This window comes from Chiloscyllium plagiosum, chromosome 34 (assembly GCF_004010195.1).
Source record: "Chiloscyllium plagiosum isolate BGI_BamShark_2017 chromosome 34, ASM401019v2, whole genome shotgun sequence".
NCBI lineage: Eukaryota > Metazoa > Chordata > Chondrichthyes > Orectolobiformes > Hemiscylliidae > Chiloscyllium > Chiloscyllium plagiosum.
This window is the reverse complement of record NC_057743.1, coordinates 41,036,047-41,048,049: the sequence shown is the minus strand read 5'-3', so window position 1 is coordinate 41,048,049 and position 12,003 is coordinate 41,036,047. Positions and strand designations below refer to the sequence as shown.

Below are 12,003 nucleotides of genomic sequence, written 5' to 3'. Positions count from 1 at the left end.
GTGCTGGGTCCACTACTTTTCATCATTTATATAAAATCATGAGGGGCATGGACAGGATAAATAGACAAAATCTTTTTTCCTGGGGTGGGGGAGTCCAGAACTAGAGAGCATAAGTTTAGGGTGAGAGGGGAATGATATAAAAGAAACCTAAGAGGCAATTTCTTCATGCAGAGGGTGGTACGTGTATGGAATGAGCTGCCAGAGGAAGTGGTGGAGGCTGGTACAATTGCAACATTTAAAAGGCATTTGGATGGGTATATGAATAGGAAGGGTTTGGAGGGATATGGGCTGGGTGCTGACAGGACTAGATTGGTTTGGACATCTGGTTGGCATGGACGGGTTGGTCCAAAGGGTCTATTTCCGTGCTGTACAGCTCTATGAATTAAATTTAGCCTTTTCATGGTTATATTCAAAATAACTTGTATACAGAGGTATATATATGCAGAGACATAATAATATGTAATGCTTAATCACCCTTTTATGGGTATATGTATTAAATATGTTCAATCTAATGTAAAATATTTAATAAACTCTTTATAAAGTAGTGGTCAAAACTGTGCCCAAATTTCTCATTGTGGCTTCGTATAATATGGGAATTGCCACCAGTCCAATGAGTCCATGCTGACCAAGTTTCCCAACAAGTCCCATTTGTCTGCATTTGTCCCATGTCCCTCTAAACTTTTCCTATTCATGTACCTGTCCAAATGTCTTTCAAATGTTATAACTGTACCTGCATCTACCACTTTCTCTGGCAGTTCATTCCATACATGCACAACCCTCTGTGTGGAACAAGTTGACCTTCGGGTTCCTTTTAAATCTTTTCTCCTCTCACCTTAAAAATATGTCCTTGGGTTTTGAAGTCCCCCACTCTAAGGGAAAAGACCTTGACTAGTCATCTTATCTATGCCCCTGATGATTTTATAAACATCTGTGATGTCACCCCTCAACCTCCTCTGCTCCAGCCTCTACTTATAAGTCAAACCTTCCAGTCCTGCGAACACCCTGTAAATCTTCTCTGAACCCTCTCCAATTTAATAATATCCTTCCTATAGCAGGGCAACCAGAACTGTACACAGTACTCTAGAAATGCTCTCATTGGAGTTCTTCATTTAGGCAATGCCTAAATTTATTCTGAAGCAGAGCCATATTCACTGTGAAATATTGACCCTTATTTCTCTGCACAGATGCTGTTGAGTTTAGTTAGCACTCCCTGTTTTTATGTATTGCTCTAATTGCCTTTGAGAAGTTGATGGCAAGTTGCTTTATTGACTTCTGAGTGTCTCATTTGTCCATTTCCAATTGCTGCTGAGTGGAGGAGTCGAGAATTAGTGAGCAAAGGGATGAGGAGAGTTCTTTTTCCTCAGGAGATTGTTTGTCATTTGGAATTCTGTATCCCACTGATCAGTGGAAGCTGGATCAATGAAAATATACAAAGCTGAATTAACGGGAGTTTGATTAACAAGGGAGTTAAGGGTAGGGGGAACAGGCATTAAGTCCAGAATTGATCAGCCTTAACGTTTTTGGACAGTGGACAGGTTCAAAGGGCTAAGTTCTTGCTTTTATTTCTTATGGGTACTGAGGACATTTCTTCCCTAAATAATTTGGGAGCGCTTACACAACATTAATAGTCCTGTGGTCATCATACTAAGGCTGGCTTTCACTTTTAGATGTGTTGATTAATTTAATTTAATGTCCACCAGCTGTCAGGGTGGTGGCCAATTTCCACACTTCCCAATATCAATCTACTCCTCCATCTTCCCACTTATCAATCGGAGCTGCTTTCCCCAGTCATTCCTCCTCGCCTTCAGTATCTGCTTTATGCTTTTTGTTTTAATTTGTAGGTATCACTGGCTGGGCCAACATTTATTGTTCATCCTAGTTGCCATTGAGATGGTGATGATGAGCAGCTGCTTTGAGCTGCTGTAATCTTTGAGGTGGAGGCACATTCACAGGACTGTTTGGGAGGTAGTACCAGGATTTTAATCCAGTGACAATCAAAGAGTAATGATACAGTTCCAAGTTGGAATGGTGCGTGCTTGCGCTCCCCGAATGCTTCTGTTTTATTTTCAACTTCCTGTTGGGTCCCTAGTGTATTCAATACCCCACAAAGAAATTTCAGATATATTTGCATGTGGTCATTATTACAGAAGTGCAGCTGACTGGCTATGCTGCGTCGCATCCTATAGTGGTGACTAGAAATGTGCACCTTTTCATTGAGCAAAAAATAGCACAGGATCACAAGTGAGCACCGTGACTTCGAGCTCTTCTGCCTTTTCCCTCTACCCTTGCACATTGTTTTTGTTTAAATAACCATTCAATGCCCTCTTGAATGTCCCAATTGAACCTGTCTCCACCACATTCCCAGAAAGAGTGCATTCCAGACCCTAACAACTCATTGTGTGGAAAATATTTTTCTTGCATCATATTTGCTGCTTTTGCACATCACTTTTCATCAGTGCCCTTTTGTTTTTCAATCCTTTGTACAAGTGGCAACTATTTCTCCTTATCTCTCTCCAGTCCCCTCATAATTTTGAAACTTTCTATCTCATGGTCTTCTCTCCAAGAGAACAGTTCCAACCTTTCCAATCTATCCTCAGTTTCCCATCCCTGGAACCATTTTTGTAAAGCTCTTCTGCACTCTAATACGTTTATGTCACACTGTCATCACCTACCAAGTCACAAGGCAGGAATGCTATGGAATACTCCCCACTTGCCTGGATGAATGTCGCTAGAACAAGAATGAAGAATCTCAACACATTGTGGACAAAGCAGCCAACTTGATTGGTACCACATCCACGCCCTCCACCACTGACACTCAGTAGATGCACTGCAGAAATTCACCAAAGATCCTTAGACAGCATCTTCCAAACTCATGACCACTTCCATCTGGAAAGGCAAGGGCAACGGATATATGGGAACACCACTATCATCCTGATTTGAAAATATATTGCAGTTCCTTTGCTGCCACTGGGTTAAACTCCTTGAACTCCCTCCATATCAGCAATGCAGGTGTCCAGACACCACATGGACTGCAGCAATTCAAAACGTCAGCTCACCAACACCAACTCAAGGGTAACTAGGAAGGCCAACAAGTGTGGCCCAGCCAGCAATGCTCAGATCCCCCTGTTTGAGTAAAGAAAATAAAATCCTTCCAATAATGTGGCACCCAAAACAATGCGCAATAATCAAGCTGAGGTCTAACAAGTGTCTTTATCAAGCTCAGCCCCATGCCCTTGCTTTTGTATTCTGTGCTTCTATTAACGATAATGTCTCTAATTCTGTTCTAGACCCTGGATCTGTCCGACAACAAGCTCACAGAGATTCCTTGTGAGCTTGCTGATTGTCCCAAGCTGAAAGAAATAAACTTCAAAGGAAATTGTTTAACCGATAAACGACTAGAAAAAATGGTGAATGGATGCCAGACCAAATCCATCTTGGACTATCTGAAATCGGGGGGTCGTGGCAAGGGGAAGGGGAAAGGAGAGAGTGCAGAGAAAACAGAGAACAGAGATAAAAGCAGCAGGAAGAAGAAGAAACCTTTGAAGAAAGATGATGAGGAATCTGATGAAATGGAGGAATTGAACAAATTAGTGGTGCGAGTGCTGCATGTTTCTGAAAATCCATCCACTGTGTTTGTGAAAGTCACTCCCAATGTCAAGGAAGTGAGACCCTATATTGTGTGTTGCATTGTGGAAGGAATGAACCTCCGAGCTGGAAATGCGTTGAAACGATTCCTGGTAGCTCAGGTAGTTCTTTTGTCAATTTCTTTTTTTTTAAAGTAACTGCAATCCCTTGATGTTGCTGTGTCCAATTCAGCTTTATCATTTAGCCATTTAGGTGTTAGGTGAAAAGTTGATAAGTAAATGTAATGGCTATCACATCTTCATGAACACAAACATATCTAAAAAAGAAAACCACTCCTGTCCTTTCTCTGTAATCTTAATAAGCTGAAGTTACTGGCAAGGTTTTGTTGTAAATTATGAGTGGGTTGGTCTCTGTATTTTCTTTTTGTCAACATGGAAAGTTTATAGATAAGATGATACACCAGTAACTGGAGATTGCCAGGTTAAGTAGCTTGTTCATGCTACTGTCTTCAGTTAATTTGCACCCACTGTATTGCTTCAGTATTTAACCATGTTTGATAAATCCATTCTGCCTCTGTCAATATAAATTGGTGAAGTGGAGAATTATATATTGTACTCATTCTGATATAGTTTAAAGGCTAATTCATCAGAACACTTGTGTATCCATAACAGAAAGTGCCAATGTTCATATCAGTATCTCAAGTGAGGGAACGGGTCCAAGTACACAGTTTCCTCAAACTTTGTATTAGAGAGGAAAATATTTCTCTATGATGTTATGGACCAGACCAATCTCCCTCAAAACATATTGAGAAAATAGTCTAGACCTCAACTTTTTCTTATTTTAAAGGTAAGTGTAAGGTGTTACATTCCAGATGCAATTCCATTAGTCAAACTACTTGACTTTAAGAAAAACACACTATTTTTACACCACAGTTAAAATACAGACAAAATAAAAATAAAAGAATTGGTTTAACTGTAACTATTGAAATGCTTAACAAGATAATGTATAAATATTAACCGTTCCAATATAGTAATCTCCCGTAAACACACCCTTGGCAAAGGCAAATGCAGTTAAATAGATTGTCTCACATGCAATTCTAGCAGCAGGAAGAGAACCCTAGCTTCTAGCTATAACAGAGAGAGGAATAAGAGCTTCCACACCGAGCTTCAAGACTCCAGCAACTGCTGAAAGCCAGAACTAGAAATCCAGATTCTGTGGGAGCTTGACCCCACCCATTCAGGCTGTTTCTATTGTTCCAACTTAAAAAGAAAATTAAGGTGTCATAAGCTGCTTACTTTATTGGCTTTGAGCAGATTGTTCTTTACTTCATAAAAAAGAAACCAGGATAAAGTACACCTCTTAAAGCCATAGTATCATCACAGTGATCAGAACATGATGTAATTTCATCTTTGATTTTCTTTTAAATAATCTTAAACTTGTGGGAGAAATGATTGATCTGCTCATCTCTCTTTCCCTTCCAGCCTGCGTGATTGTATCAAACCTTAGCTTTACAACCTGGTTAACAGGAATTATGCTTTATTCTCTTTCTTTAGACAAAGTTACATGATGATGACTGTCAGAAGAGGACATTGGCAACTATTGCAACACATGATTTACATTTGGTGAAGGGACCATTGCTGTATGATGCCAGACCATCCCAAACTTTAAAGGTAAAATGCACAGACATGTAAATATTACAACAGTTAGTTAGTGCTCTCTGGCAGAAATAATTAAAAATAGGCTTTGCATATAGAAATAAGATTAGTCGTATCAAAAATAAACATTGCTGAAAAGAGAATTAAATTCTTTTTGTCTTGCACTTGTCAGATTAGGTGTGTGAATCCAAACATAGAGAGGAACAGCAACTTACTGTGTACAAGAAGAGGGTGCTATGATCGCTAGGATTGTGGTTGGCTTGGAGATGCAACACGAACTGTTAATGGTCAAGTATAGTTAGCTGATCAAACGCAGACCAGGCAGGTAGACTCTGATTGGTCAGTGTCTTGCCATGGGGAATAAAGCAGGGATTGATAGTCTCCAATACCTTTTCCTCAAGGAAAAAAGTTCAATTCCTTTTACCAATAAATAATGTGATCTTGTATGTTAATATATGTAGCTGGTAGCACATGCAAGTGAATCACACTTAGAGCCCAACTGATCTTAAATTGGGTCAGACTGCATCCAGATGAACAGTCATCTAGACTCGAAGTGTTAGCTTGCTGTCTCTCCATGGATGCTGTCTGACCTACTGTGATTCCCAGCATTTTTTTGTTTTCAGTACAAATTCCAGCATTTGCAATAATTTGCTCCGAATCTTAAATTGGTTTTTGGTGTATTTCCTGGCACATTCAGGATTATTTAGTAAATTTTATCCAGTAACAGAATCACGTCTAATGCTGGAGACCGTGTCCTGAGGTTTGTAAGCATGGACTAGTGGAGCATGGTTGACATGCTGCCCATTGTAGACAGTCAAAGGGATGTGCTGTTTGATATGGTCTACCGATTTATGGGACGTACAGTCTACTACCTGGCAACACAGTGACACTGAAACTCCGAGACCACATTTACAGGTGGTAACCACAATATCTTTCGTGCTTACACACCTTTAAGAAAATCTTGTAAAATATCCATTAAAATGATGTTCTATATGGTTTCACATTGTTAGTGAGGGACTGTATATTATAGTATTCCAATGGAAATTTCTGAATACCTGAATATGATTGAGGTAACCTAATTAAACAGTGTATGAAGCAATTTACCCTCATCCAATTCAATAAATCATATTGTAGCCATTCTGGCTGCACACAGATTCAAAGCAGGAATCTGTTTGGGCCAAGACAACATTTCTCTCAATGGTTAACTATTTAGTTCTGCTTGAGTCCTGTTTATTTAAACATGTATTTATTTTATATTTAATTTATAAATATTGTATAATTTTTAAAAAGTATTGCAATTTATTTGAAGTAGATGAGTTATATTTGCAAATTACAAATTAGACAAAACAGCTGAAACTCAGCAAACTAGCACAGAGGAAAAGAGCTGGAAGAACTGAAACAGAATGCTGTTTATTTAGGGAGAAATACAGTTATTCTGAGAACTCACTTCCAGTAGGATTGCACCATTCACATCCAACTCAAAAGGACAGCAATGCTAACAGGGAGGTAACTGATTATGGATGCTATCATCAGATTTCTGTCTATCATGAGTTTTATTTATACATAAATATCAGGATTTGGAAAAATCAGTTTAAAACCTCCACATCAGCTTTGTAATCACAGCCTGTGAAGAATACAAGGATATAGAAGTTATTGTTGCAATTATACAAAACCTTAGTTAGATTCTACTCGGAGCACTGTGGGCAGATCTGCATACCTCACCGTAGGAAGGATATACTGGCCCTGGTGGGATTACAATGAAGATTTACAAAAATAATACCTAGACTCCGGGGTTAAGTAACAAGGAGAGACTATACAAATTAGGCCTGTTTTCTCTAGAATTTCGAAGATTAAGGGTGACCTTGTCAAAGTTTTCAACATATTAACAGGAAAACACAGGATAGACAAAGATAAACAATTTCCACTGGTTGGGGATTCTAGAACTAGTGGGCAGAGTCTGAGAATTGCGGCCAGACCGTTCAGGAGAGATGTTAGGAAGCACTTTCCCACAAAAAGAGTGGGAGATGTTCGGAACTCTCTTCCCCAAACAGCAGTGCATGCTGAATCAGTTATTAATTTTATATCTGAGATTGATAGATTTTTGTTTTCCAAAGTTATTAAAAGATATGGGCCAAAAACAGGTATATGGAATTAGGCCACGGACTAGCCATGATTTTATTGAATGATGGAGTAAGCCTGTGGAATTGAATGGCCCTCTCCTCTTCTTATGTTCCTATGAATCCTCGTTTGCCAGACTCTCAGATTTCCCATTTTCCTCGTCAAATTTCCTTCTGTTTTGCCACACAGCAGTTTGAACCAACCAGTGAAGAGAAGAAATCCAGATGTATAATTGGCATGCGTTCATTTGTCTATAATGTACATTTAGTGAGACAGCTTAGAAGGACTGAGAGCAGCTCCTGATACCAATGAAATGCAGAAAATTAGAGGCTTTGTGAATTCAATATCAAGTAAGTATCTCTCAGTCCTTGCTGCAATCACCTATTAAAACCTGAATTTGGAACACTAAATTATTCCTTCATTTGCCAAGTCAACTCCCATGTTTTGCTGGGTTTTCACTTGAATTATTTATTCTGGAATGTTCAATGCTTTATCTGTAAGGCAGATTTAATAATATTTTAATCATTTTAGGGCATCATGGTGGCTTAGTGGTTAGCACAGTTGCCTCAAAGTGCCAGGAACCCAGGTTCGATTCCAGCCTCGGGTGACTGTCTGTGTGGACTTTACAGATTCTCCCCATATCTGCATGGGTTTCCTCCCACAATACAAAGATATGCAGGTTAGGTGAATAGGCCGTGTTAAATTGCCTGTGATATTCAGGGATGTGTGTTAGATCTGTTGGTCAGGGGATAATGTAGAATAATAGGATACGTGAATGGGTCTGGGTGGGTTACTCTTTGGAGGCTCGGTATGGACCTGTTGGGCCAAAGAGCCTGTTTCCACACTGTAGTGCTTCTAAATTCTTCTATATAAAGTTACCAGAACAGAAGTTCTACATCATCTCTGAAATTGTGCCATGGATGATTAGCTGGTACATGATATCTTGTGAGTTGTCAAAATTGACAGACATGATTTAACACATTCATCCAGCATTCCTTTGTCTGCTGTTTTAAGAACATTAGAAGTAGGAACAGGAATATGCCAGTCAACCCCTCAAGTCTGCTGTGCTATTCTATCAGATCACTAGTTAATCTGCCCAGGCTTCAGCTCCTCTTTTGGACTCACGTTTTATAATCCTCAACTCCTTGATTTTCCAAAAATCTACCAGTTCCTTAAATGCTTTCAGTGATCTATCCTCAGATCTTTCTGGGGCAGAGAATTCCAGACATTCAGTGCCCTCTGGGAGAAGAGAATACTTTGCATCTCAGTTTTAAATGAGTGTCCCTTTATTCTATGACAGTGTCCTTTAGTTCACATTCCCCCACCAATGGGAACATAATCTCAACATCTACCCTGTGAAACCCAATTCCCTCTCCTCAGAATCTGGTATGTTTCAACCAGCTCACCCCTCAGTCTACAAAATTCTAATGAGTAAAGATCTACTTGTTTAGCTGTTCTTGGATAAATCAACCCCTTCACACCAGGAGATTGGCCGAGTGAATCTCTTTTAAAATACCTACAATGACAATATATCCTTTCTTAGCAAAGGATTCTACAAAATAAACTAACATAACATTTAATTATCAATCACTTTCAGTTTTTTATTTAGAGCCTCGACACAGTATGGGATAAGAAAGAATAAACTTAAATAATTGGAAGAGCATTGACAATTGGCAGTGAAGTAATTAATTATCGAAGGTTCTTACTGAAACAGATGTCCCCAAGCATGTTGGAAATAAAATGTTTCCTTTCTGTCCAGACTCAGTCACCTAGAGCTAACAAGAAAGGCATTTTGTAAATTATAAATGAGTTTGGTCCCACTACTTTAGTTCTGTCGACATGGAAAGTTTTAGCATGAGATTGCCAGATTAAGTAGCTTGATCATGTTCACTTATTTTGCTACTTGTGTGCTGCTTCAGTATTTAACCTTATTTATTAGATTCATTTACACTGCAATAGCATTGACATGGTTGTAAATTTGTGAAGTCACTTTTCATATGGCGAGATTGCAGGTATAGCAGGCAATGGAATTTTGTTGTTTATTGTTAAACAGATGGAATATAAGGAAATATTGTTGCAGTTGTACAAGGTGAGACTGCATCTGCAATGCTATGCTGAAAAAGTGTTGCTGGAAAAGCAGAGGAGGTCAGGCAGCATCCAAGGAGCAGGAGAATCGACATTTCGGGCATGAGCCCTTCTTCAGGAATCCTCTGCAATACTATGTACAATTTTGGTCCATTATTTGAGAGAGGAAGTAATTGCATTGGGAGGCAGTTCAGCAAAGGTTCACTAGATTCATTCCAGAGATGAAAGGTTTGTTTTATGAGGAAAGAATGAGCTGTTTAGGCCTATACTCACCAGACTTCAGAAGAGTGAGAGAAGTTTTAATTGAGGTATATACGATGCTAAAAGGGGTTGACAAAGTGGCCATAAAATGATATTTCTCCTTGTGAGGTAATCTAGAATGAAAGGTCATAAGAACAGGAGTTCATTCGACCCCTCAAGGCCACTCCACCATTCAGCCCACGTCCCACAAGTTAATTAAAAAAGACACAGTTGCCTGATCCCTGCGGAACCCCATTGGTTACAAGTTACCAACCTGAAAAAGCACCCCTCATCACCACTTGTTGATTCCTACCCTCTAGCCAAGCCTCCTGCAATAACTGCTGAGGTAGAATGAATTTCTGATTCCCTGGGGATGTGCAGATTATTGGGGATGTGCAGGAATGTTCACATCAGATCAGCCATGATTTGGTTTAATGGTGGATCAAGCCAGAAAGGCCCAAGGGCCTAGCTTGTTACTTGGTCAGCTGTTCATAATTCTGTGCGCGTATATACACAAGGGATTAATATTTCAGTAAATAGAACAAGTTATTGATCAGAAATATATTGCCGGTAATGAGGCTCTTTAGTATTGATGAAGGAGGTTTGGTTCATTGAGAGGTTCAGTAAGGGCTCAAACTACATGAGACGTAGGTATAGGGTGATTTTGCCCACAGTGAATGGGTGCTTGTTGCACAGGTTAGGAAGGAGATTGGTTGCTGTGGGGTTGAGCGAGGAGAACTCCCTATCTTGACTGAGGGTCATACTGCCACTGCTGTGCTGATTGATATCAACTCGTTTACCAGAAACTAACAATTGTACTTCGAAATATTCTTGAATCATATAGGGTCAGTTCCACAAATACTTTTATCTCCTAGGTAATTCAGAGAACCTAGACTTGTATTTAAAACAATATCGATTGTGTAATGTTATCAAGTCAAGACTGAGTGATAAATAAAATTGATCTTTCGAACACAAATGGATTCCAGCACTTGTTGCATGATAGACTGTCTTCATGAGTTTGATTTATGTTTTTATTGACATCACTAAGCTTTAAGCAGCTGCTGCCAGGTAACTTAAGTTTCTATTATGCATAACAATATTTCTGCCAGATTAGTTCTTGGAATATTTTAATTGCTTAAAGTGTCTCACCTGAGTGAAGGTTAATACAATAATCCATGAAGTATGGACAGGTTTCTGTTGTGTTCCAGAGTTGGAGGAATTTGGACATCATGGGATATTTACAGTTTGTGGTTAGGTACTTCAAGTAAATGCGCAAAGAAAATTCCAGATAAAGATTGAAAAGGACATTAAGACAAAGATCAGAGCAATAAATTGCAAGGATACATGTTTTAACAGGACAGATTGGAATTAGTGAAATCACATTAAAAGAAGGTTAACAAGAGAAAGCAGTGGCCTATTACATTTCCATGCAAATAAATTAGAAGTGAGTTTTTCACAAAAGCACTGGCAAGCCGGTGAGTGGTTCAGTCATCGCACTATCACATCCTGGGGGTTACCATTGACCAGAAACTCAACTGGATCTGTCACATAAATCAGTGGCTATGACAGCAGGTCAGAGGCACAGAATACTGCAGTGAGAAACTCAGCTCCTGAATTCCCATCAACAAGGCACAAGTCAATGTGTGATGGTACACTCCCCACTTGCATGGATGAAGGCAGCTCCAATAACACTCAAGAAATTTGATACCACCCAGGACAAAAGCAACCCACTTAATTGGCATCACATTGACAAGCATCCACTCCCTCCATCAACAACACTGAATAGCAGTGCGTACCATCTACAAGATACTATGCAAAAGTTTACCAAAGTTCCTCAGACCACACCTTCCCAACCCACGATCACTTCCATCTAGAAGGACAAGGGCAGAAGTTACATGGGAACACACCTCCTGCAAGTTCCCCTCCAAGCCACTCCCCATCCTGACTTTGAAAAAATCGCTGTTCCTTTAAAGTCGCTAGGTCAAAATCCTGGAATTCCCACTCCCTAAGGGCATTGTGGATCAACCTATCTTATTCTGAATTTTTATTTTTAATTTTTTATAATTTATTCCAATGATTTTGTACTTTTCGACCTGAGATGGTGCGAGGTTCATTAATGCTGGACTTTTTATTTAATCATAGTTATAGAGATGCACAGCACGGAAACAGACCCTTCGGTCCAACCCGTCCATGCCGACCAGATATCCCAACCCAATCTAGTCCCACCTGCCAGCACCCGGCCCATATCCCTCCAAACCCTTCCTATTCATATACCCATCCAAATGCCTCTTAAATGTTGCAATTGTACCAGCCTCCACCA

General features: G+C 39.6%; 1 protein-coding gene across 3 annotated transcripts in view; it reads left to right on the top strand.

Moving 5' to 3' along the window:
- Window positions 1-3,266: 3,266 nt before the first annotated feature.
- lrrc47 (leucine rich repeat containing 47) overlaps window positions 3,267-12,003 on the top strand; it is a 38,787-nt gene continuing 30,050 nt past the window's right edge. The window contains exons 1-2 of one of the 3 annotated variants that reach the window (XM_043676319.1): window positions 3,267-3,746; window positions 5,139-5,255. In XM_043676319.1, coding sequence (XP_043532254.1) covers window positions 3,405-3,746; window positions 5,139-5,255 — 459 coding nt within the window. In that variant the 5' untranslated portion in view covers window positions 3,267-3,404. The remainder of the gene's footprint in view (window positions 3,747-5,138; window positions 5,256-12,003) is intronic. The other 2 variants (XR_006309315.1, XM_043676318.1) reach the window with 2 other exon arrangements.